We start from the raw sequence: 22,275 nt of genomic DNA, 5'->3' as shown, positions 1-22,275 counted from the left end.
AAGTTTCCTTCAGAGCAAATGCTTAGAGCAGCACCAAAGGGCATTACAGAGATTATCAAGTCGACTAGTTATAGAAACGGATTCTTCTCTATAAGCCTCCCTACACCACTATCCTCACTAGGGAAGAAAATGCCAGGGGAAAATGGGCAGCACAGTTTAAACAAATATATATGCTTCAGACAATTTTTTGCTTTAGCATATTTGATGTGTTTTATTTGTGTTGACTTGCATTAATTATGCAATAATTACATGAAAATATGTTAAATTGCTTCAAAATTCTACTCCCTGTAAACATGCCATGGGTCAACAAGACATGCTGTTTTGCATGCACGCATGTTTTTGCTTCTGACACCTGGCACACAGACTGCTATCGCCTAAAAATGGCTGCTAAAGAAATAATAAAGATGTGTGACCAGATGTCTTCCTCTGACAGTGTCTAGCTCTGTGTCTGTCAGGTGTTAATCAACACATTAAGAGGAGAGGGAGAGGAGGCAACCCTGACTCATGCCATGTGGGTGTAGCTGAAGGAATCTGGCCATGTGTGCTCTGGAAGCAGATTTCTTTTTAACTGGCTGTTATCAAATAAATCAAATGCTCTGCGCGAAAGAAAAAAACATCCAGTAGATGATATATAAACAGATGAATAAAAAAACGCTCTGCGCGTGGTCACTGGATTGATTAACCAGTTTTCTATATTTTCTGTCAGAGAGGAAACAATGAACCAAAAATTGCTCAAATTAATTCTTCAATGCGGTTTCTTAAAAGCTGTAAAGCTTTTTTTAAACATCTTTGCCCTTGTTTGAATGCTGAAAACAATGTTTGTCATTCTGGCAGTTTTCTATTGAATTTCTGACTAAGAACTGTAAGAGGCTCTGCATTTATGCTAGTGCAATATGACGTCTGGGAGGTAATAAGCCAAAACAAAGGGCTGCGTGACAGCCATGGAACAGTGAGCTGCCATCCAGGCAAATGAAAAGTACATGAAAGGCTGGTGGCAATCTAGGAGATGTGTGGAGCTGATAAAAAAAACACAGCTCCTCCCCTCAAATAGACATGCCATCTGAAACAGTAGGTGAGGCAGCAGGTTAGGCAAGCCTGATTAATGTCAGCGTCTCACTGGGATGGTGACACACAGCCTTTGACTGCACTGTACGCTCGATGACAGGGGAAAGCACTGCATGCTCGCTGCAGCAAGTCCCTCAGATCTGAGTGAAGGCCCAGCTGTTACTACTAGGTAAAATGTTGAAATAATAGACTTGTACGCAATCATCAGTGGAAATAATCCTCCTGCTTTGTGGTTGTAGTAGCTTTTAGAGAACATCACACACATATAAATATAAAAACCAGGAATCGTTAGGACACACGTCTCTTGCTGTGGTTATGATGGGGTTATGATCTTTTATGAGGGTTCACACCGAGTGGATTATAGGCACACAGAAATAAACACACACACACACATACACAGGCACACAAAACTCAGTTATCTAAATACACAAGCACACACTGCACCCCCAAACTGCAGAGGGGAGAAGAGCTTGCCCTGCAAGACAACCCAGCAGCACACATGAGGGTTACTCACATGCTCGGTGGACTCCTCAATATTCCACTGATGGGAGAGAAGACACAGGACACAGGGCGGGGAGAGAAATGAGTCAGAGACAACACAACAAGCAGGGAAAAAAAGCTCTTGTCTTTTTTTCGCTCAAAGACAGATGAATGTAGGTGTCAAGAGAGGCATGCAACTGAAAAAAAAAAACACGCGGAGAGACGGTGATGGAAGAGAGGGAGTAAAAAAAAGAAAAGCAATGAAGACAAGTTGAGTGGCATAAAAATAATTGTGTAACCAAGTTGAGCAATGGTTGTGAAATTCATTATTGTTTATGATGCACTGCCTTGTTTCTCATTTGCCTATGAATCTAATAAAAAAAACCTCTCACTTCCTTAATCACAGAACACCTCTATTCAGTATGATAACTATCTCGCTGTGACAATAAAGCATAAACTATGCAGAATCTTTGAAGCATTTCCTCCGTTCTGAAATGGAGGCAGGGCCTTTTATTCATTATATTTCAATATGTTTTCAAAATGTTCTCCTTGCTCGCTGTGCTTGGCCAAGTGATTCCCGGGGGAAGTGAAAGCCCATTTCGTGCCGCGGGGCTCCGTTGGTGCCGAGCGTGAAATCCTATTACCATTGCTGCTATGCTAGCCCTGTGACATCAAACCCCATCGATGCAGAACGCAACGGCTGGTGTTTACCAGAAACTCGCTCCACAGTTCAGCTACTGCAGAGGAGTTCACTCATGGGTGGCCTGGCTGACAAGGGGCAGGAGAGATGACACTGGTGACAATGATGTGGGAAAAAATGAAAAATACAGAACGGTGGGCTGAGGAAGAAAGCTGGGTGACAGTGACAGGCAGCAAGCAATTACATTTCAACATTTAGTTGCATAAAAACAACTTCTGCTGACTGGCAAGCAATGATGCTGGAACATCAGGGGATTAGGGAAGGATGTGAAGGATCTATCAAGAGTTCTAGTTAGTTAAAGGTTTGGATCACCCAAATTACAAAACAATAATACATTTTCTGCTGGTATCAATGCATGCAGATAGTTTAGATTTTATTTGTCCAGACTGGAGTTATCTATGGTTTTGGATTTCCATTGTCCGCCTCCATACGCCCCAAGGTGAATGGAATTTTATTGGTTCTGCTCTTAATATTCAAAACTTCAACACCAATGTATCCTCTCAGTTTATGAAGTTTGCAATAGCAAAAGTGCAGAGCAGACAACCTTAAGGGTCGTCAGAACCATAGCTAAACTTCACCAGATGAGATTTACGAGCTCTTTGCCATTATTACTCCATTGCCATTATGTAGCTGTTATTATAAAATAGAATGCTACATTTGTTATGATTATTTTTGAAAATGACTAAGTAATGTTACCACCAAGGATGTACTGGGACTGTAATTCAGTCTAGGACGTTGAGGCGGAGAGGCCTTTTATTCAAGTGCCCTTTGGGGGCGCACAGAAATATTTTTTGCAGTTATTTTAATACATATTAGTGTTTTTGTTGTATACAGTCAATCAGATTACATTGAAAACCTTTAAGAAACTTCAGGATGACACCTGCCTCTTCAGCTTGTATAAGCAAGGCAGCTCTGCACTGAACAAGACCAGGTCAGGCAAGTCTGAGTCAGTGAGAGTGCTAAAATTCTTAAATATACTACAATACTACAAGGCAGTCCCATAAAATAGAGCAGTGTGTGTATGTGTGTGCATAAAAATCAAATCCCTCATCTTCAGCTCTGAGTAGGTTGACTCTGCTTCTATTGATTGTACAGCTACAGATGCACGAGAAAAACATCAGTAATAAATATGACTAACAATAATCCATGTTCTAATTCTATCTATACATATGATTGCCTACCCAGCCCTGCACGCTGCCCCTGTACCTGTCATTGTTTTGTCTGGTTCCATTGACTGTCTCCTCCTGCTGCTCCTCCTGTTCCTCCTCTCCCTCCTCATGAACATAACTAGGGTCATCATCACCCTGTCTCTCTGCATCACCTTCACTGACTGTAACAGCTAATATACATACAGACATAAAGAGATTCCTTGCTTATATAAGAATGTTGTGTTTGTGTGATATCACATTGCAAACTGTTGTTTATAATGTATATGCTTATGCGTAGATAATTTCAGTGTATAATAAATGCAATAGCCTCCTAATTGTGCACCTGTCTCTCCCTGTACAGAGTCCTGCTTCACCTGCTACAGCAACCTTTCTGCCAAGAAGTCGGTTAATTTGGTGCATTTAGCTGCCTCTTGTGCCAACATTTTTTTCTTCTTAATTTTAATTTTTTCGGCACCACAGCTTTCTTTTTCCTCTTCCTCTCTTTTCGCCACATTTACCATCTCTGTTGTGCTTATCACACAACCCAGCGCTGAGTTCAGCCCTGACAAAACGTTTGGAGATTGAACTCGCCCCAGATGAAAAATAGCCAATAGCCGTTGAGCCAATCAGCAAAAACGAGGATCTGTCCAAGTTGGGAGGGGCCACTTGTATACCCCTTCCTTATTGAAAGTATTGGTTTGGCCCTTTCTGATAGACACACAGGTAGCGGTTGCCTCAGCTGACGGGCCAGCCAGCGCGGTCGCGGATCATAAAGTAAAACATGACCGGCCGTTCGGGAACATTAATATCTTTCCAAATGCAAAATAAGTCAGATTTTCCATGGAATACTAGCAAAGTTGTAAGTTGACTTTTGTGCAGCTGAAAATTTTAAAGAGCAGAGGACCCTGGGAGGCCCTAAACAACAAGCAACTCTCACTTTATCAGAATTTTGTTCTTGTAGAAATAGATTTTAATCTCACTCACAATATTGGCAAGGATATTTTCATCAAATTGTTCAGCCCTTGAGGCAGAATATATCTACTGAGCAAACAAAGCCACATTTATATGTTTTAAATCCCATCTAGATACTAATTGTTCAGGCAATTGACAAAATATGTCTTTATGTAATTTAGGTGAACTACTCCTTTAAGAAGAAGAAGGTGATACAGTAGACACTGCCTTTGAGACAAAATTTGGCAGTGGTGTCTGCCTTCCTGCTACCCAACTTTCCCTTCCTGCAACTCCAGACCTTCACAAACAAGGAGCGTGAGCCTCACATAATGCTGATTCATTGTGCACTGGAGAGACAATGTTCATCACCCTCCATTGGCTGTTGACATATGAAAAGACAAAGGACCCAACTTATTCACCCTCATCCCTGTGCATGGGTCTTCACCACCAACCAGCTAACTCAAGCATGAGCAAGGCCTCTATATGGTCCCGTTGCGACTGGTCGACACACATGGCGCATTAAAAAGTGTTGCCTCGTGCTCCCCTGACGTAGAGGGCCACTTAATAGTACCACTGAAGAACAGCTGCTATTTAACTCCATGAATAACAGTTTGCGACGTGCCTAATTGCTTAATTTGTTTACCATCGACTCCACTCAGTATGTCAACAGAGCAACGAACACATTAAGGTTCGCAAGAGTTCCTATCACATCTTGGGCTTAATCCCTTTCTATCGCAACTGCTTTTGCTTTCTGCTTAAATCCATGGGAGAATTATAAATTATCCCCCATTTATATTTCGAATGCCAACGCAAGCTGAAAACACATCATTGCTGATAAGCGTCGTTTGTGGAAACGGAGCGGTATAATTTGCAGGCGGGTGAATGCAAATGTGATGACATGGGCCGAGATGTGTGGCTATAAAAATGGGAATGAGGGGGGAACGAGTGATGTGGAAGAGAAAGAGCTGTCATGATTGATGGAGTGAAACGGGCTGAGGTGCTTCTTTTCTCCTTTTTTTTTTTGGATTCACATTCAACTCCAATCTGAGGCAGTGAAGGCCGTAGAGGCAGTGAAGCATTGCCTCGCTCGTTCCCACACACTAACGTGCACACACACACCGCAAAAAACGCATGAGTGGTCAAACAAAATGAACCTGGAAAAGTAGTGCTGGATAAAGGCAGACTTGTGCAGGAAGGCAAACTTGTGCAGAAAATGTATAGAAGCACGAACAGTGGCTAATGGCTTCAAACTCAATCACGCCATTTTCAGCAAACTTTTACAGATGGGTATATGTAAATCACAAGCCTAGAGGTTGCTGGTAGTGCACAGTGATGGAGCAGGCTATATGGTGTGGAGTTGCCCACTCAGGTTCAGGCCACTTTCCCAACACAAATATGGTTGGAAAGGGGTCGATAACATCACACTGTTAACATGGCCTCTGGTTTAAATTTAGCAGGGAAATGAGGGCGCTGTGTGGGCTCCTGCTTGAAAAGAAAAGAGGCGCTTAAACCGCCCACGCACAAGCAAGCTCTACTAGCTCTCCTCCCAGCATTTCAGCTAACCCTGAGAGAGGGTGAAGAGGAGAGAAGGAGCCAGAAACAGAGAGACAAAGACAAGGGGAGAGGTGACAGCAATTTTTACAGAATCTGCAAGCCAATCAGTTGACTTAGATTTGCGACTGAAGTGTAAGGTGAGGCTGCGCTATGTAGTGAGAGCCCTGGAAAATCTGGATTTTTCTTTTCCTCCTGGCAGGCTTAGTGTGCATCCAATGCAGGTGAAAGGGTGGATATGGAACTGATTTCACAACACATTAGGCAAATTCTTGAGAGAAGCACTATGGGATGTGCCAAGATAGAAGAAAATTGTTTTTTTCCTTTTATGTATCATCAATTACAGGTGTGCGTTTGAGGGATTTGCATGAGTCTAGGATGAGTCATGAACTCTTCTCAGCCAGCTGGAACGCCTACTACAAGGTTGATATAAGCAGTGAGCATGTTTTCTCATGTTATCTGCGTTGTGTTTTTCCACTTGTTGTTGGGGTACATGAATGGAAAAATGTGTGAGAAAAGGAGTGATTGTTCTAAAACCAGTTGGGTGAACGTGGACAAGGGAGCGTCGGCTGACTGTGTGGTCTTTAATGACGTCTGGGCAGGTCCTTGCAGGTTGGCTACTCAGCACCGTCTTAAAAACAATCCGTTGAGATGACTCAATCAAGGGTAACCAACCTGCACGCAAGGCTCTGGTAATTAGTCAACCGGCTTCTCAGGCAGGAAGGGTGCAAAAGGAGGACACGGGAGAAAAGGAAAAACACAGAAGGGAGGGGAAATTCAGGTTTCTGCCAGGGAGGGGATGGTGAGTTTTGAGAGGTGCCCCAGACACCAAACTGGAACATGAGAGCTATCCTGAGTGCCAAATTGCAGTGTGGCTTTGTGTTTATTGTGTGAACCTGGCACAAATGAGACATGGCGGGGAGTATTGTTTGCACAACAAGTGGGGTCATGTTCAGTTCAGTTTTCATAATGCAAAACAAAGTCACGCTAAACATGTCGACATAAAGAAAACACTTCCAGGAAGACAAGCAGCCACCATGTTTTTCTCTTCTTCCAGACCAAACGATGCTGTCCTGGCTGTCAAGAACTCTGGTACACAGAGTCAGATAACAATGAACTGTCATCAGCAGCTGCCAGAAACTACTGCTGTAAAACAACTGTGAGAATGTGGACTGTGAGAGCTGAGGGTAGATCATTTGGTCAGGTGTAGGGACATGGCCAGGTGATGTCAGCCAGAGCTTATCTTTTATAGTTATTCTCTATCTGGCTAAAATAAATTTAAAATAACTTTTATGTAACTTTCAAATTTGCTATACAGTCCCACGTGAAAGGTTTCACTTGGCTTGACAACCACACACACTAGAAAAACTTATATTTATACAAGCTTCTACTGTAGCACATCTGACACATAATTTGAAGGTGACTTTGATAGTTCTTCCGAAATGATAATACTTAAGACAGCAGGGTGTTTGCCAAAGCAAATGAGGGTTAATAGCTCCACTCAAGGGCACAGCAGTGTGCACATTCTGAGTACTGAACCAGCAACCTGTTGGTCTCCTTTAACACTGCAGCAAAACATCTATCAGCAAACGCCACTCAGAGACACATGTACGGTTGTCGAGATTTTTATGGTATTCCTGCGGCCAGGGATCGCTTACTTGTTCAAATTAGATGTTTTTGTGTGAGGCCATCAAGGGTGCAAGTGAATGCGTGTTCGCGCAAATGTTACTCCCGGCAAACAATCAGAAAGAGGCTCTTAAGCTGGTCTCTTCTCTCCCGGAGAGAGGGATAAAGTGAGAGTGGGTTTTTTGGTTTTAAGATATTCATGAATCGCTGAATCCCTCTTAAGGATTACAATCTCTCATCCATCTCACGGTGTCACAGCTTTGGGCGATTCAGAGCAGTCTGCATTAATGTGTAAAGGGCGGCGTCAGGAAAATAACTCTAATTTATAAACATGATAACAAGGCAGTGCATATGTATTACTGCTAAAACTGCAAAGAGAGGTGCGTTGATTACACTAAGCCCCATCCTGATGTAACACATATAAAATATTTAATAGCTATTACTGTAGAATTAGAATGGATCTTGTTACGACAGCTAATCCAAAGCTGTGGGAGCAGGGTACCAATTTAGAGTCAAATGTCACATGTGGAGAACGATGAAAATAGGGGGGTTGGGGGGAGGGGTAATGAAGTCGACAGAAAGAAAATTCCACGTGTGTCATCTGGTATGGGGGAAATGAAGTGTGAACTCAGAAAAATGGAAAGGAATAGGGCAGCGGTGGAGAATGAAAATAGTGGGAAATGAACACGAGACAACTACAGACATTGAAAGAGAGACAGACGAAGACGGGACAGGAGTGAGACAACATCCAGTACCTGTGCCTCTGGCAAAGCAACGTCCATGATGTTAGGCTGGCCTCGCGGTTCGCCGTTTTCAAGCCGAGAGAAGATGACTTGGTAGCCTCGGATTTGGCCGTGCTGCTTCACCTGCAGTGGTGGCTTCCAGGTGACCCTGATTGCTGTGGAGTTTATTGCCTCAACCTCCAGCTTCCTGGGGGGTGCTCCTGGCACTGGAAACCAGAAAAAAAAGGGGGAGGGTGAGAAGGGGAGGAAAGCAGAATGCCAGAGTAAGACAGAAAGAGAGAAACAGTGTGAGAGAGAGATAGAGGAAAGAGTCAAAATATGCAGAATTAGTGATTTTCTTCAGTTCACTGTGTTTTGTGATGGGGAACCAAAATAAGGACTACTGAGTTTTTTATAGACTTGGGTGCTCTGTAGAAGGAAGTAATACTAGATGCTTGCATCAAAATAATATCAATATATTAGACCTTCTATGCCTACTGTGTTCCCAAAACACCCTATGCGGGACAGCATGTGGTCTAGTAATGTCTGTAACGTCCTTAATTCCGGTAAGAAATTAGCGATGTTGCAGCAAACTTCAAACAAATTAATTATAAATGGCTCTCTCTTAGGGGCAGCCGCTCTCTATCAGACTGCAAACAAAACGAGGAATGAGTGAGAAAAAGAGGCAAGAGTGATAACATGGAGAGGGTGAGTTCTGCTCCACTTCCATTGCTAAAAACAGAAGAAAGAAAAGAAGAAGGCATTTAAACAGTGAATGCAGAGGAAAGTGGTGCAGAGCTGAGGCCCGGGGGTGATGAGCCTTCATGAGCCTAGGTGTAAAGTGTCGAAGCTATAGACAACAAGCTGAAAGGAGGAAAAAAGAGAAGGTGACTCCCCCTACTACCACTATCTGATCAACAAGACACAAAGAAATGCGCAGTAGAAGATGAAGAGAGTAAAGGAAAATAGTAACAACCGGCCCCAAGCAACAGAGATGTGAAGAGTCTGAGAGCACTCTTCTTAAGGGGAGGTGTCAACCTACCATCCTCTTTGGTTCTTATCCTCACTGGGGCACTCTCAGGGCCTGGGCCCACATCAGTGTGTGCCCTCACCCACACCTGATACTCAGTCCACTTCTCCAGGGCCTCCAGCACATAGCTGGTGGCGTCTGCGCCGATATCTGGAACCTCATGCCGCTCTGTGTCCTCCCCAGCCAGTGCCTGGTAGCTGACTGTGTAGCGCACAATGGCGCCGTGGCGGCTAGCGGCGGGCGGTGCCACCCAACTCACCTTGAGACTGGTGGAGCTCAGGCTGACCAGATGTACTTCCTGAGGGGGGGCGGATGGGGCTGCAGGGGAAGGGGGGGGAACAACCACATGAAGGGAGGCACGGATCAAGCAAACAAAAAATAAACAAAAACATAAGGAAAAACTGAAAGCTTTTTGTTCAGTAGTCAATATGAAAACTAAAATGTAATATTCAAAATGAGTTTCACCACCTACAGTATGTATGCAAAATTAAGCTTCAAATGAAACCTTAAATTGTATCATCTGGCACATTTCCCTATAGAGCAAATGTTTGTTTGTTTTTTTCTACTGCACTGCAAATGATTTTTTTAAATGAAAGCCAAAATAGGGACAGGCATTACAAATTAAGCTTGGAATATAAAAACTGCTGTTCACAAATAATTTGTACTCATACTGTAGGTGATAAATTTGATAACGTTTGAATATGACATTTTAATTTATTTTATATTTTTACTGAATACAAAAAGCTTCCCTACTAAACAGGATACTGCCTCCGGACTGAGAGATTGCCTTCAACAACACATTACCAGGCTACTGTTCAAGCTGTGTTTGGCACTACATTTACGCGAGAGGCCACAAAACTACAGGGTGGGCTCAACCGAATATTAAAATGTGCCAAAATTTTAGAAGGAAATGTTTTTATAAAGACATAATTTGTCCCCAACTGCCTTCTCTGCTGCCTCTCGCAGTATGCAGGGGGAGCAATAAACTGGCCATAGATGTGCGAGTGTGTGAACAAGTGCTTGACAGTGTTGACTGGTGTTCGCACATTGATGCAGAAACTCTGGGCTTTATAACAGTGTTTATCAGACCCTGCTCAGGGCTGCAGCTGAGATACACTGGTCTGTCCTGAAGTCATACATGAAGCTAATCAGTAAAGATTATGAACATTCCAGCTATTGTCAACATCTGGTTAATAGCCACCGCTATGGAAAACATTATTGTTATGGTTATCAGATGGAACAAATTCCTAAATATTCCAGGTTTACCACTCAGTGCTGCTCTCTCATTAACCCTATGGATTTTAATGACTAGAATTGAACAGCCGATGTTGTAGGAATATGATTTTAGTCTAAAAACTACTGGCCCAACAGGACATCAACACAGATGTTTTAGTAATGTATAGGCATAAAATATCTACATGCCAGATTCACTTTTATGTGTTTAAATACAAATAGATATGCTATTTGTGTACGAGATTGTAATGGTTGGTAATCTATAGCTTTACCTGCAGTCTGGAAAAATAGACAGCTGCAGTATAAAATATATGTAAACTCTCAAGTCCAGAGAAAAACAAAAAAAATTATATATCAGGAACAAGAACAACACTGAAAACAAACACAATGGCATTCGTACATTACATGCATCTAACTTAATCACAAACTTATTCAACTCTACAAAAAGGCCACTTCAAAAAAGAATGAACCAAACTAAGAACAATAATCGTAATAATAAAAGTCAAAGCAAGTTGTTCTCATAAAGCATGCCCATGGAATTTCTTTTTTAATAAGCAGAGCAATGAACAGTTAGCTCAAATAAGAATGCAATAAACTAATGCCAGAACATGAAACGCCACCTTTTCAAAACATTAGGGCTTAACAGAAGAGATCAAAGTCTCATCAGATGGTCCCTGATCCACAAGACAGTGGACAGAAAACTACAAAGACCTGACAACACCACATGTATTACAAAAAGGGTGTCAGACTAAATCAAGACAACACTGATGATTTGTAGAATATATTGCGATTTTGAGGTCCTGATGAAAAATCTGCCAGATCAAAGTGAAATTGGATGGGGGAGGACAACATCACAGGAAATACATACGCCTCGGAGGCAAACATTAGCAAAACAAAGAGAGGGCTTAAAATAGAGATAAAAATATAGATGAAAAAAATACAGCACCACCTTTCCACCTTTTAAAGCCCAATTCATAATTATTTGACGAGTTTGAGGTATAGATGGAAAATTGGTATTTTGTGTTAATCTGAACCAATCATAATTCAAATATAGACCGGTTTTATATATAATATAGACCTGCTGTCTTTAACATTTATGGTGTAAGCAAAACACTGACAGCATCACCATACCATTACTTACATCTACGTGTTTTGAACCTTGAACTAAGGACTTTCAATCGTCTTAACTTAACTTTTACAATTTCCCGCTCTGTTTTCGGTAAAGTATTATACAACTTCATACCGCTGTGTTTGTCCATATATACAGCAAACAAATATGAATACATCTCAGTTATGTTCATTGCTCTGAATCTTAACAGAAATTATTCCAAACATTTAAATGCTATACAAGAAAATGTCACACTTTCCCACTGCCTATTTGCCTCAGAACCTTACCAAGGCTTCCGCTGATTTCATGCACACCATCCTCCCACCATCCTCCAAATGCTCATCACCACTTGTGATCTCAATCGACAGTTATGTAACTCTGTAGTTGTCAGAGGTGTTAGCGCTTCAATTAATTTGTCTCTTGTAATGGGGGAGATATCCATACTTTCTGCCCAGTCTATAGTATTCTTTTCTATTTTAATGTTCCAGCCACAGTGATCCTGTTACTGACTGGACAGAAATTTTAATTCATTTCTGTTCATCTGATGTTGTTTTGGCATTTCTTTGAGACATCTGAAAAGTTTTATTTTAAATTTTCCAATACAATTTCAGTATTTTAAAAAAAAAGCTTTTAAAGGCTAGTGGCTTGGGATTGGAAGTGACAGCTGCAGAATATCTAGCTAATCCTTAGAATTAGTATCGGGTCTTTTCATTCATATCATAAACCCAGATATGGTTCAAATTGCAAAGGTACAATTATTCATGTGAACCTTTTGTTTTTAATAAAATGGAGTTCTGTACAAAATGTGGGCAAAGCACAAATCCACTGCACATAAGCCTGTTTGGTGAGATGGTACAAGCATGGTGCTACCACTGCAAAAAAATCAGCAGTCCACTGGCAGAGAGTGACATTTTGAGTGCTGGCACTAAAAAAGCACATAATGATATCAGGCAAACTAACACAGCACAGCTCACAAATGTAGGGAAACACACATTAAACGTACCTTTGACACTGAACACAGGGCCTGTCCTCAGATAGATGGACAGGAGGGTTAGTGTTGGTGACAGAGGGGAGGTGGTGGGCGTGTGAGGCTGACCGGGATGGCAGCACTGTCAGCATTTTATGTTGTGCTGAAATTGACTTGACATTCAAGTTGCCAATGTTGTCTGATTTAAGCTCTATGAAACTCGACTCTGTCCTACCTAAACTTGCTGCAGCCAGCTGTGGGTGACTGTTACTCTACAAAATCATTGGTTAGTGGACAAAAAGAGATAAGAAAGATGAGAGAGACAACGCAAGGGAGAAAAATTATGGACTTACTGGACTGAGCGGTGCGAGCCTCGATGGCCTGGGTGTAGACGCCTAAACCCATTTCAGAACGGGCTGCCAGCGAGAAACGGTATAAAGTGTCAGGCTTTAGATTATTCACAGCATAGGAGCCCACTGGGTCGAAGGTCACATGTATCTGGAGGGTTTCAAATTAAGCAGAAAGATGCAAGGGAATTAAAATTACAGATGCGTATGTTTTTTCAAGTGTTGAGCTAAATGGGTATAGTTTGTTGTATTGGACATGGAGGAATTAATCTTCAACTGAGGTCCTAAAGCCTAGACTGCTGCCTCTTCTTCCTACATTCACAAGTAGAGAATACGGCTAAATTTGAGTGCAACTTGTTCCAAAAACACATTGTCCTCCAGTTTACAACTGGTTCAGTGGTCCAGCAGGGTTGAACAAAGGGCCGTAACACAGAGAGACAGAACAGAACAATTTTGCAGTCATTTACTATAATAAATCTTTCTCATCAGCAGGGGAGTTGACTGCATTACTATAATAACATTGCTTCAGCCCCTGCTTCCCATTCAGAGAAATTGCATCATAAAGAGCAAGATTCATTTGTCTGCAATCTCACAGCAGAATATGAGAAAATATAAGTGAAATAGATATTTAGACAGACAGCTAGCTAGATAAAAAGCTAGCTGGATAGACAGACAGATAGGTAGCTAGTAGGAGAGAAAACCAGGTCATAAATTAATTATAACTTCACGCTGTAGTCTAACCTTGATGTCTGAACCGGCCTCCCAGTATTGCAGCTCATACTTAGTGATGGGGTCCTGCACGGGCCACAGCCAAGTTAGCATGATGCTACTGTCCAGCTCGGCTTCAGCCTCAAAGCTGGATGGCTGAGCAGGGACTGGGTACAGAGGGAGAGAAGACACAGGTTGAAGAATAACAGGAACAAAAAGAGCACATTACAAAAGCTAAATGTTCTCCACAGTGTCAGCAGCAATAACCACCTCCTCAAAACTGAGTGTATGGGAAGGCATTTGCATGGCAAAGAAAAACTAATTCACAACACACAACATTGGCCAAATAAAATACAGGACATTCAGCTAACTATATCTGCCTAACCTAAGCTGTTATCTTGTCTAACATTACATGTAAATATAATAAGAGGAGTTTGCACAACTGACACGGAAAAAATGAAAATTGAACATGTGCATATGAACATTATACACACATTAAACAGCACACAGATCCACACACAGTAGTTGGTTGCTCACCTCCCTGCTGGGTTTTGACTTGCAGGATGTCAGAAGGTGGCCCGTCACCTACAGATGTGAAGCCCAGCACCCTGAGGCTGTAGGTGATATCAGGAGTCAGGCTTGAGATGGTAGTCAGACTGCTGTCGTCGGTGTTGTGTTTCTGCCAGGCGCTGAGCGGAGCCGTCATGTCAGAGCTGTAGTAGACCCGGTAGCCCCTGATTTGCCCATTGGGTTCCTCGGGAGGTTCCCACTGGACTAGCATTGTGCTTGCACTCAGCATCCGGGCTTGGACGTGCAGAGGTGGCGAGGAGGGGGCCTGTTCACCTGTGCGCGTCTCCACAGGGTCGCTAGGCGGCCCTCGGCCAATGTTGTTGACAGCCATGACGCGAAACTCATACTCCGAGTAGGGGCTAAGTCCACCAATGCTGTAACGGGTAGTTGCCACACCTTCCACTTCCTGGAAGCCATTGTCTGAGGACTTGGCTTTGTACTGAATCATGTAGTAGGAGACAGGCTCTGGGTTTCCAGAGTCCCAGGTGAGTGTCACACTGGTAGCTGTGGTCTCAGTCACAATGAGGGAGGTGGGGGGCTTTGGCAAGGCTGAAGGGAGAATCGGGGTTTTAGCCTTGATATCAACAATGGACTTTTAGGATTTTAATTTGAGGAAAATTGAAACTGACACATTTGATACCCTGATTCTCAAAATGTAGGCACAATAATATAACAATACAGCTAAAATCAGCTCTTGAGGAGAAAAGATATGACCGGTTGTGTAATTCTCCATTCTGTAACTCATAGCACTGAAATGATTGCTTCATAAGCTAATCCTTGCAGAGCTGTCAGCAGCCATTATCCCCAAATGAATAGAACAGCTAGACTGAAATCCCAATTTTGTGTTTTATATCCGGCCTGGTCATTACTGACAATACAAGAAAATTGCAAGAGTGGTTCCCATTGTGAGTGTATGACAAATACAAACAAAACAGAGGGTCTTCATTTTATGGCTTCCTTGAAGTAGGGGGGTCTGTATTGCTGTGGCCCCTCTAAATGACTGTGTATCGATCAGTTGAGTGGAAAGTGGGATCAATATAGATGACAACTGATAAGAGAGGCTGCAATGGGTAGACAACACACAGCTACATACACACAGGAGGGTAGAGCCACATTTACGCAAATACCTTGCTTATTGACAAAGGGACTACAAATAGTAATAGTCTTTAATTTTTACCTCTCAGTATTTACAAAAACCACAATGATGGGCAGTGAAAATGATGTTAAGTTCAGAATTTCATTATCACAATACAAATCTGTTGACTCAAATCAACCGCAACAGAGTTCAAATCAACCGCAAAAGAGTTCACATTGTTACGGCAACATCCTCACACATAGATACATAGAAGTCTGAACTGGTCAGAACAACAGCTCTCACCTTTGACAGTGACTTGAGCGGTGGCTTCTATCATGCCCAGAGAGGAGATGGCCACGCAGGTGTAGTTGGCCGACTCACGGATGTTGGTGACCTCCAGCACATTGCGTCCCATTGGCATCTCTTCCTCCTTGGTCAGCTCTACCAGGCCCATCGTCCACTTGACGTAGGGCATCGGCGAGCCCACTGCCACACATGTCAGGTTAACGCTGCCACCTGGCATCACCTCTTGGTTGGTGGGTGGAATGGAGAATCTGGGTGGGACTCTTCGCACTAGGATGAAGAGGAGCAGGAGAAAACAGTAAATAGGTAGGATATGTAAGGTGAATATGATGATTTTTTTGTGATTTCATGAATTGTCGTGCCCCATACAACACCACAAGGCTAAAAGCTAACTCAAACAGCTAACTAAAAGCTAACACAATGGAGGGCTGATCGCTTTTGCCCGAATGTGCAGGCGAGTACAATGGGAATAAAAGGACTGTCACAAAATGGCTCTGGAAATTCTCAAGAAAACTTCGAGGGGGTGTTTTATCCTCTTTCTTACAAAAGAGAATATAATCAAAAAATTGCCCAGTTTTGCTGGAGACTATGTCTGGCCCTCTTTTGTCAGAGTGTCAAATGGTAGCGAGAGTTGCATCATTGAGGGACCCTGGGGTGATGGCATTGTTTGATTTCTCCTCCCGCTCCCTCTCTGGCTCCTTCTGCTCAGCCTGTCTTTCTCACTCTCTTTCTCACTCTCTTTGTGCAGTTCTGATATGCAGATTGGCTGACATTAAAAAGGGGTTCCCATGGAGACAAGAAGGACCCGTTGACGTCGCCAGGGACAAGGCAAACACCGATGCAGAGGCTCTATGCAATACTGAAAAGCTGGCCCAGAATAAACAGGCAGCAAGAATTTACATATGACTTGTTTTCTATCTAAATAAAGATACATAATAACTGCCTGCATCTTTTTTTTTTCTGGTAACTTTTGGGCAACAACAACAAACTTATCCGATTGACACGGTAAAGAAACCCTAACTTAACAGTGCTATGTAAACATCCATCAGTGTCAGACCTGTTAAATTTATTATATGCTGAATATAATATATACTGAATGTATGAAGGAGGAGCTCTGACGTCTTTAACCTTGATTATGGAGAAAGCCAACTCAAGCCAAACATTTAGCTCCCAAGTGAGTCATATGTATTCATAACACTATGGCATGAGACCATCCCTGTAGAATTTATGCTTCTTGTTTCCCCTAATGCACTACAACATCTCTGTGTCTCTTTGGAAAAAAAAAGTCCTTGACTGTAATTGCTCTTTTGCACCAGTCTCCATGAAAATGGATTTTCAAATGTGAGTCTCCCTCCACCTTCCCTTTGCCCCCACCCCTCCCTCCCCGATCTAATTTGAACCAGAACGTTGTTATAGCCATGCTTGTTATTCCCCTCATTATGTGGTGAAATGGAAAAAATACACAAAAGCACCTTTTGAGATTCCAGTCAGGAAAAAGCTGGTTCTCTGGACCACACTATAATAAGGGGGCCTGGTTCGCGCTCATCTGAATTTTCCCAAAATAATTGAGGTGCTATATATAGACCTGCTGCTGTTTTTTTAATCAATACAATCATACGGGCTTAAACTACTTTGCTCGATATCTCATAAAAATATTAATATCCCATGTCTGAGCCACAAAACACATATAATCATCATTTGAGTTTGTTTTCACACAATTTACAAGATAAAGCAAAAGTTTCCAGTTCTTTTTATAAGAACCAACCTTTTCAGAGAGTGTGCCAAACTAAAAAACTGCATCTAACACATGTCACAGGATTGAGGTCAGCAAATGCTTAGGACAGGGTAATGATGACCGTTTAATATTAATAATAATGTAAAGTTTACAAAATGAATGGACGATAACTTGAGTAAGTTAACATTAAAAGGAAGGTTCCATGCAGGGCAAAAGTGAAACACAGTCCAGAGAGATTAACATCAACCATGACATCAGATTTCTGAGGTTCACAGGTATTTGGCTGATTTTTACTTAAATGCAAAGACTGGACAGGGCAAGTAGCATTACCAGCCTGGGAACAGGACAGGGATGATATTCTCAAGCAAAGCATGCACAGGAGCTGAGGATAGATATGGGATGGGATCACAAGCCTGAGTACACTGGGAGACGAAGATAAAGGAGGAACTTGGTCCAATTTTCTCATAAATGACTGAACATCTGATTTCCAGTATGACTAATGCACCGCAGACTTTCTTTTGAGTATTTTGATTAAATTGCGTTAGTATTCCACTAATGTTGGTGGCCACCTGTGTCTTACACAGTGTTACAACTGTAACATTCAACAGTGCAGCTATTTTTCACAACATATGCTCATGAAAAAAAGAAACCTGAGAGAATCGGCTCTAATGTAAAACCATTAAGCTCAAAGTATCTGTTATTCTTTCATGATTCCATAGACTAAACAGTGCTAAGAGCAGTCAGTCAATGGGGCCCGTGTATATTGAACACTTAATGTTGTGAATAATTCATGCCGTGCGGTTAAGTTTGGAGAGGTGCTGTGGAACAAAATGACTAGAGGGCAGGTAATTGTTATCGATTCCCCCGAAGCCTCTCTCCTGTTGAGAGCGGCTTGGAGAGACGGGCTCCGGGACTCTATCAAAACCACAAAATAAGCCCTGTCTCCACTCTGCCTGCCTGCTTGCTGGATACCTATAAATTTAACTGCCTTGACAAAGTGCCCAAGGATAGCAGAACCTGTTCAGTCAATCAATATCTGAGCAAACTGGCACGGAGTCAGCAGGCTCCCATGCTTCCTGGCAGCAGCACTGGGCAACCATGATGGCTGATCATCCATCCTGTCAGCACTCTGCCAGCTCATTCTTAAATATTCTATAGGTCAGCTCTTTGCACAGCAGTGTTTTGCAGGTGGTACAAGTGAAGAGATTATTCCCAAAACATTAGCTCTCTCTTGGACAGAGTCAATGTCATCATTCATTAACTCTAAAACAAAAGTATGTAAATGTGTGGACCAAGGACCATATCCCATGATATTAACTACTTGCTTACATTTGTTTAATTTTTTAAGAATTTAGTAAAAGTAAAGGTGACTTCTCACAAGTGTATCATTTTTTTCAAAACTCTTGAAACACTCCATAATACTTTTCCCCCTTCAAGTCCTCCTGCTGCAACATCACATGAAGGCAAGGGGGAATGTCTGTCTTCTCAACATATGCCTATCACATCCTTCAGTATTTGGGTACAGGACGCCCATGGCGGTAAAACAGACATAATCCTCTGAGAACGGCTTTGTCAGTTCTGATACCCATGTCCCTCAGTGGGAGAGCAAGGGTGTTGCTGCCTAAATACCCGACAAATCCGGTTGCTACCTGAATACCAGAGTAATCCATCACACACCTCTGATGGGCCTACAGAGGCGGATGGAAAGTCTGAGGGTGGAAGGAGCTATAGCTTTTGGTGGATGTGGTTGACAGTAAGGATATGGGTGTAGTTGGGAAGAATGCATGGCTACAAAACACAACAGAGATCTTATAAAGACTTCAGCAAACTGCACAGGGACTCTTTGTGTGTTTTGGCAAGGCTTATCAAAACACAGTTTGGGGGAGTGGCATTGGAGGCATGCAAGAACTATTCAAGGATTCATGCAAACAAGTAGGCAAAACAACACAAGTACACTATGATGGATTAGGCACAGCTATTATTAATATTTTTGTTTTTCAGGGAAGGGATCTAGGTGTCTCTTTCAGAGGGGCTAGAAAAGATGTTGGACCTCACTTAAAGTCTGCATCAAATTGAGGGGAGGGGATTAAAAGTGAAAATGACCAACCTTCACGCAGATCTTTTTGTGGATGAAGTGATTTGGTGGAGGTGAGCAATGGAATGAAAAGATACAAAGTGGAGAGGAAAACAGCACAGTGAAACAGAACAGTGTTTCCATAGACAGAGTGGAGGTTAGTGACATGGCACAGATAGGCAAAGTTATGCATTCATACAGTACGTGGGAGGGGAACTCACTTTTACAAACGATATAAGTATTGGCAGTATTATTCTTTTTCATTGCCATCTTAATTCATTATTAAATTACATGGTCTAAATCTATAATATCAAATAAACTCAAATACATTAGAATTTTTTTTTATATTTCAGAAGTAAAATCTATTTGAGAATTAACATTAACAATCGACTGATGGGGCATGTCTGATATCAATATCCATATGGATAATTCTGGCCTCAAATAACAAGTAAAACTGACCATCCACTTAAGTGCCAGGTATTGGAATTTTTATGCCTCACCCTACCGATGCATGAAGGCATTTTATTCTCAATAAAACTAACCCAGCCCTCCAAGAGCAATCTTTTTCTTCATCAAACTGGCCTGAATTCATCATTTATTGATCATTTTGTAAGTTTCCCTCCCTGACACACAGACACACACACATAGAACAGCATGAAGACATTCTGGTGAAAGAAAAGCCCAGCTATAGCACTTTATCCTCTGTGACATATTGACGTGTCACATGGATATATGAAGGAGTGCCAGCAGACAGAAGCTGACATCCCTCCTCTGTTGTGGGATAAGCACTTGACAAATGAGCGTTCATGCACAATCACAGGACGCTTGTGATTCTGCCCACGTTGATGGAGTCCTCCTTTAGAGGAGGGTCACCAAAAGTGAACCCACAGCAAACAAAGCGCGCACGCACCTGCACACCTACAAACACGCACACACTCCTAATGGATGAAAAGTGGAAGGACATAAATAGATACGCAGACAGGAAGGGTAAAACAGCCCCCCCTCCTTTAGTCTCAACCTCCCGCCCCCTCCCACAAAGAAATATGAGGACATCATTCTTTGGTGGCTCTAAAATGTCAAGACAAGGGTAGTGACGGTGGTGCTAGCAGCAGTTTGTGTACCTGCAAACAGGAATTGGATCAGGTTGGAACGTTGAGTGAAAAAAAAAAACACATTTGCAGACACAAAAACAACAACTCATAACAAGCACATTTATTACAAGTCTGACAGTGCTGTATGTGTTTGTACAGTATGTGGTGTTATAAGGGTGTTGATGGAGAATAATACCACAATTCTTTCTCCCATTATAATCTTTTCATATCTTCAAGAAGTGTTAACTTAATTGACATTTCAATGCTACAAATGACTGTTCTACCCAGGGAGGATGAAACTGTTAAATGGTGGTGAATTTAATCAAGTAAAAGATTCTTATAAATTACTGAAAATTGAAAAGCAGAATATTGAAAGAAAGCTTCAGCCACATTTGTACAGCCTGCTGCTACACATCAACACTGTAACATTTTACAGTTGTCAAATGACCTGTTTGCTTCCAAAGCTTGTTATGTTTACAGGTTTGAGAGCAGACAATGTAAGCCCCTAAATCTCCCCTCTGGTGTCTCACAATAAAGAAAAAACATACAACAACAGGAAGGGAAGAGAGGCATGTCAAAGGCCACTTGTCTTTGAGTCCCTCATGTTTGAAACCCAATCAAGCAGCTCAGTGATAGCACAGCCCCAGGTCTTGTCTCCTCATTCTTGCAGCAGTAACAAAGACGAAGTGAAAACATGGCTAGAGCCTTTGTTCTCCATTCCAGACTAGTACACTGTTAAAAGGTTACGGTTGGTTTGATTTCTATCTCTCCACCGGTGTGGTGAGGCTGGCAGAAAAGTTGATGTCGGGGCCAACGGGTTGACAGCTACCTGGGTGGTGTTACAGACTAGCTGGGCCTGAGGGCCCTGCTGGCGCCATGCCACACAACAACTGTAATTACCTCTGAGGGGAAAAAAGCCTGCGTTTGCACCTGTGACAGACATGCCCTGATTAATAGACGAGACTTCCATCCCTTTCTCGCCTTTGCTGTTTGGCTGACTACCTCCCCCTGTCAAGATTTAAGATCTAAACCTTCTGGAGCCCACAGTGTTTAATCTGTAAATTTAATGCCGCTGTGGTCCTTGAGGATGATTTTACCTCTGGTTCCTCTGATCCAGGAGGAGGTTCTGTCTGTTGGAAAAAATATTTTTCTTGGATCCTTTTCTACAAGAAAAATACTGATGCTAAAGAGTAGTAGCGCACATCTCGGCGAGAGGAAAATTTGTTTAAATATAGTACTCTTAATTCAATTTTACATTTTCTAAGCAGTGGTTTGTAATTTTCTGTCTGGGTTAGACAATGAAATCGCTCATCCATAAAATAGCTTGTATAATACACTGCTGTATATGCTTTTAACAAAATTATGAAGTAATAGCTTAGTGTGTTTCTTTCTTACCCTGTCATTCCCTCCCTCCTCCACCCACACTAACAACTGGAGCAGCTATTCAGTTTCATGTACATTAGACATGGTGGTGTTATCCACAGGGGCTGACCTAGACTACTCTCTCCTCTATACCAGCTTTTTCCAGGATGGGTACAATGCTGCCCTTGCCCTGCATTAGTCGGCTCACGGAGACATGACAACAAAAACAAACCCTGAAACTCCAGACACCTCCATGCCTTTAGGAGCTCTGGGTTGTGCGGGAGGGAATAATGGATCCTTTCGATAGAGTCAAAATAAAAAAAAAGAAAGAAAGGAGAACCTGGCATGGCTTTCAATGCCAGCGGAGGAAACTGTTTCAATGCAGCTGTTTTCACAGAGGCCGCACCTGGTCGAGTTCACAGCCAAACA

At 42.3% G+C, this 22,275-nt stretch overlaps 1 protein-coding gene across 5 annotated transcripts in view; it reads right to left on the bottom strand.

The window, feature by feature from the left end:
- Positions 1-22,275, bottom strand: part of LOC119901847 (receptor-type tyrosine-protein phosphatase F) — a 166,176-nt gene that overhangs the window by 46,280 nt on the left and 97,621 nt on the right. For 3 of the 5 annotated variants that reach the window (XM_038717566.1, XM_038717565.1, XM_038717568.1), the window contains exons 7-13: positions 15,585-15,854; positions 14,174-14,755; positions 13,670-13,803; positions 12,935-13,079; positions 9,286-9,591; positions 8,277-8,470; positions 1,580-1,606 (exon numbers count right to left, since the gene is read on the bottom strand). In XM_038717566.1, coding sequence (XP_038573494.1) covers positions 1,580-1,606; positions 8,277-8,470; positions 9,286-9,591; positions 12,935-13,079; positions 13,670-13,803; positions 14,174-14,755; positions 15,585-15,854 — 1,658 coding nt within the window. The remainder of the gene's footprint in view (positions 1-1,579; positions 1,607-8,276; positions 8,471-9,285; positions 9,592-12,934; positions 13,080-13,669; positions 13,804-14,173; positions 14,756-15,584; positions 15,855-22,275) is intronic. The other 2 variants (XM_038717567.1, XM_038717569.1) reach the window with 1 other exon arrangement.

Source organism: Micropterus salmoides, unplaced genomic scaffold, assembly GCF_014851395.1.
Source record: "Micropterus salmoides isolate LMB-PRFRI ecotype aquatic unplaced genomic scaffold, ASM1485139v1 Ms_hic_scaffold_14, whole genome shotgun sequence".
NCBI lineage: Eukaryota > Metazoa > Chordata > Actinopteri > Centrarchiformes > Centrarchidae > Micropterus > Micropterus salmoides.
This window is presented reverse-complemented; position numbering and strand designations above follow the sequence as displayed.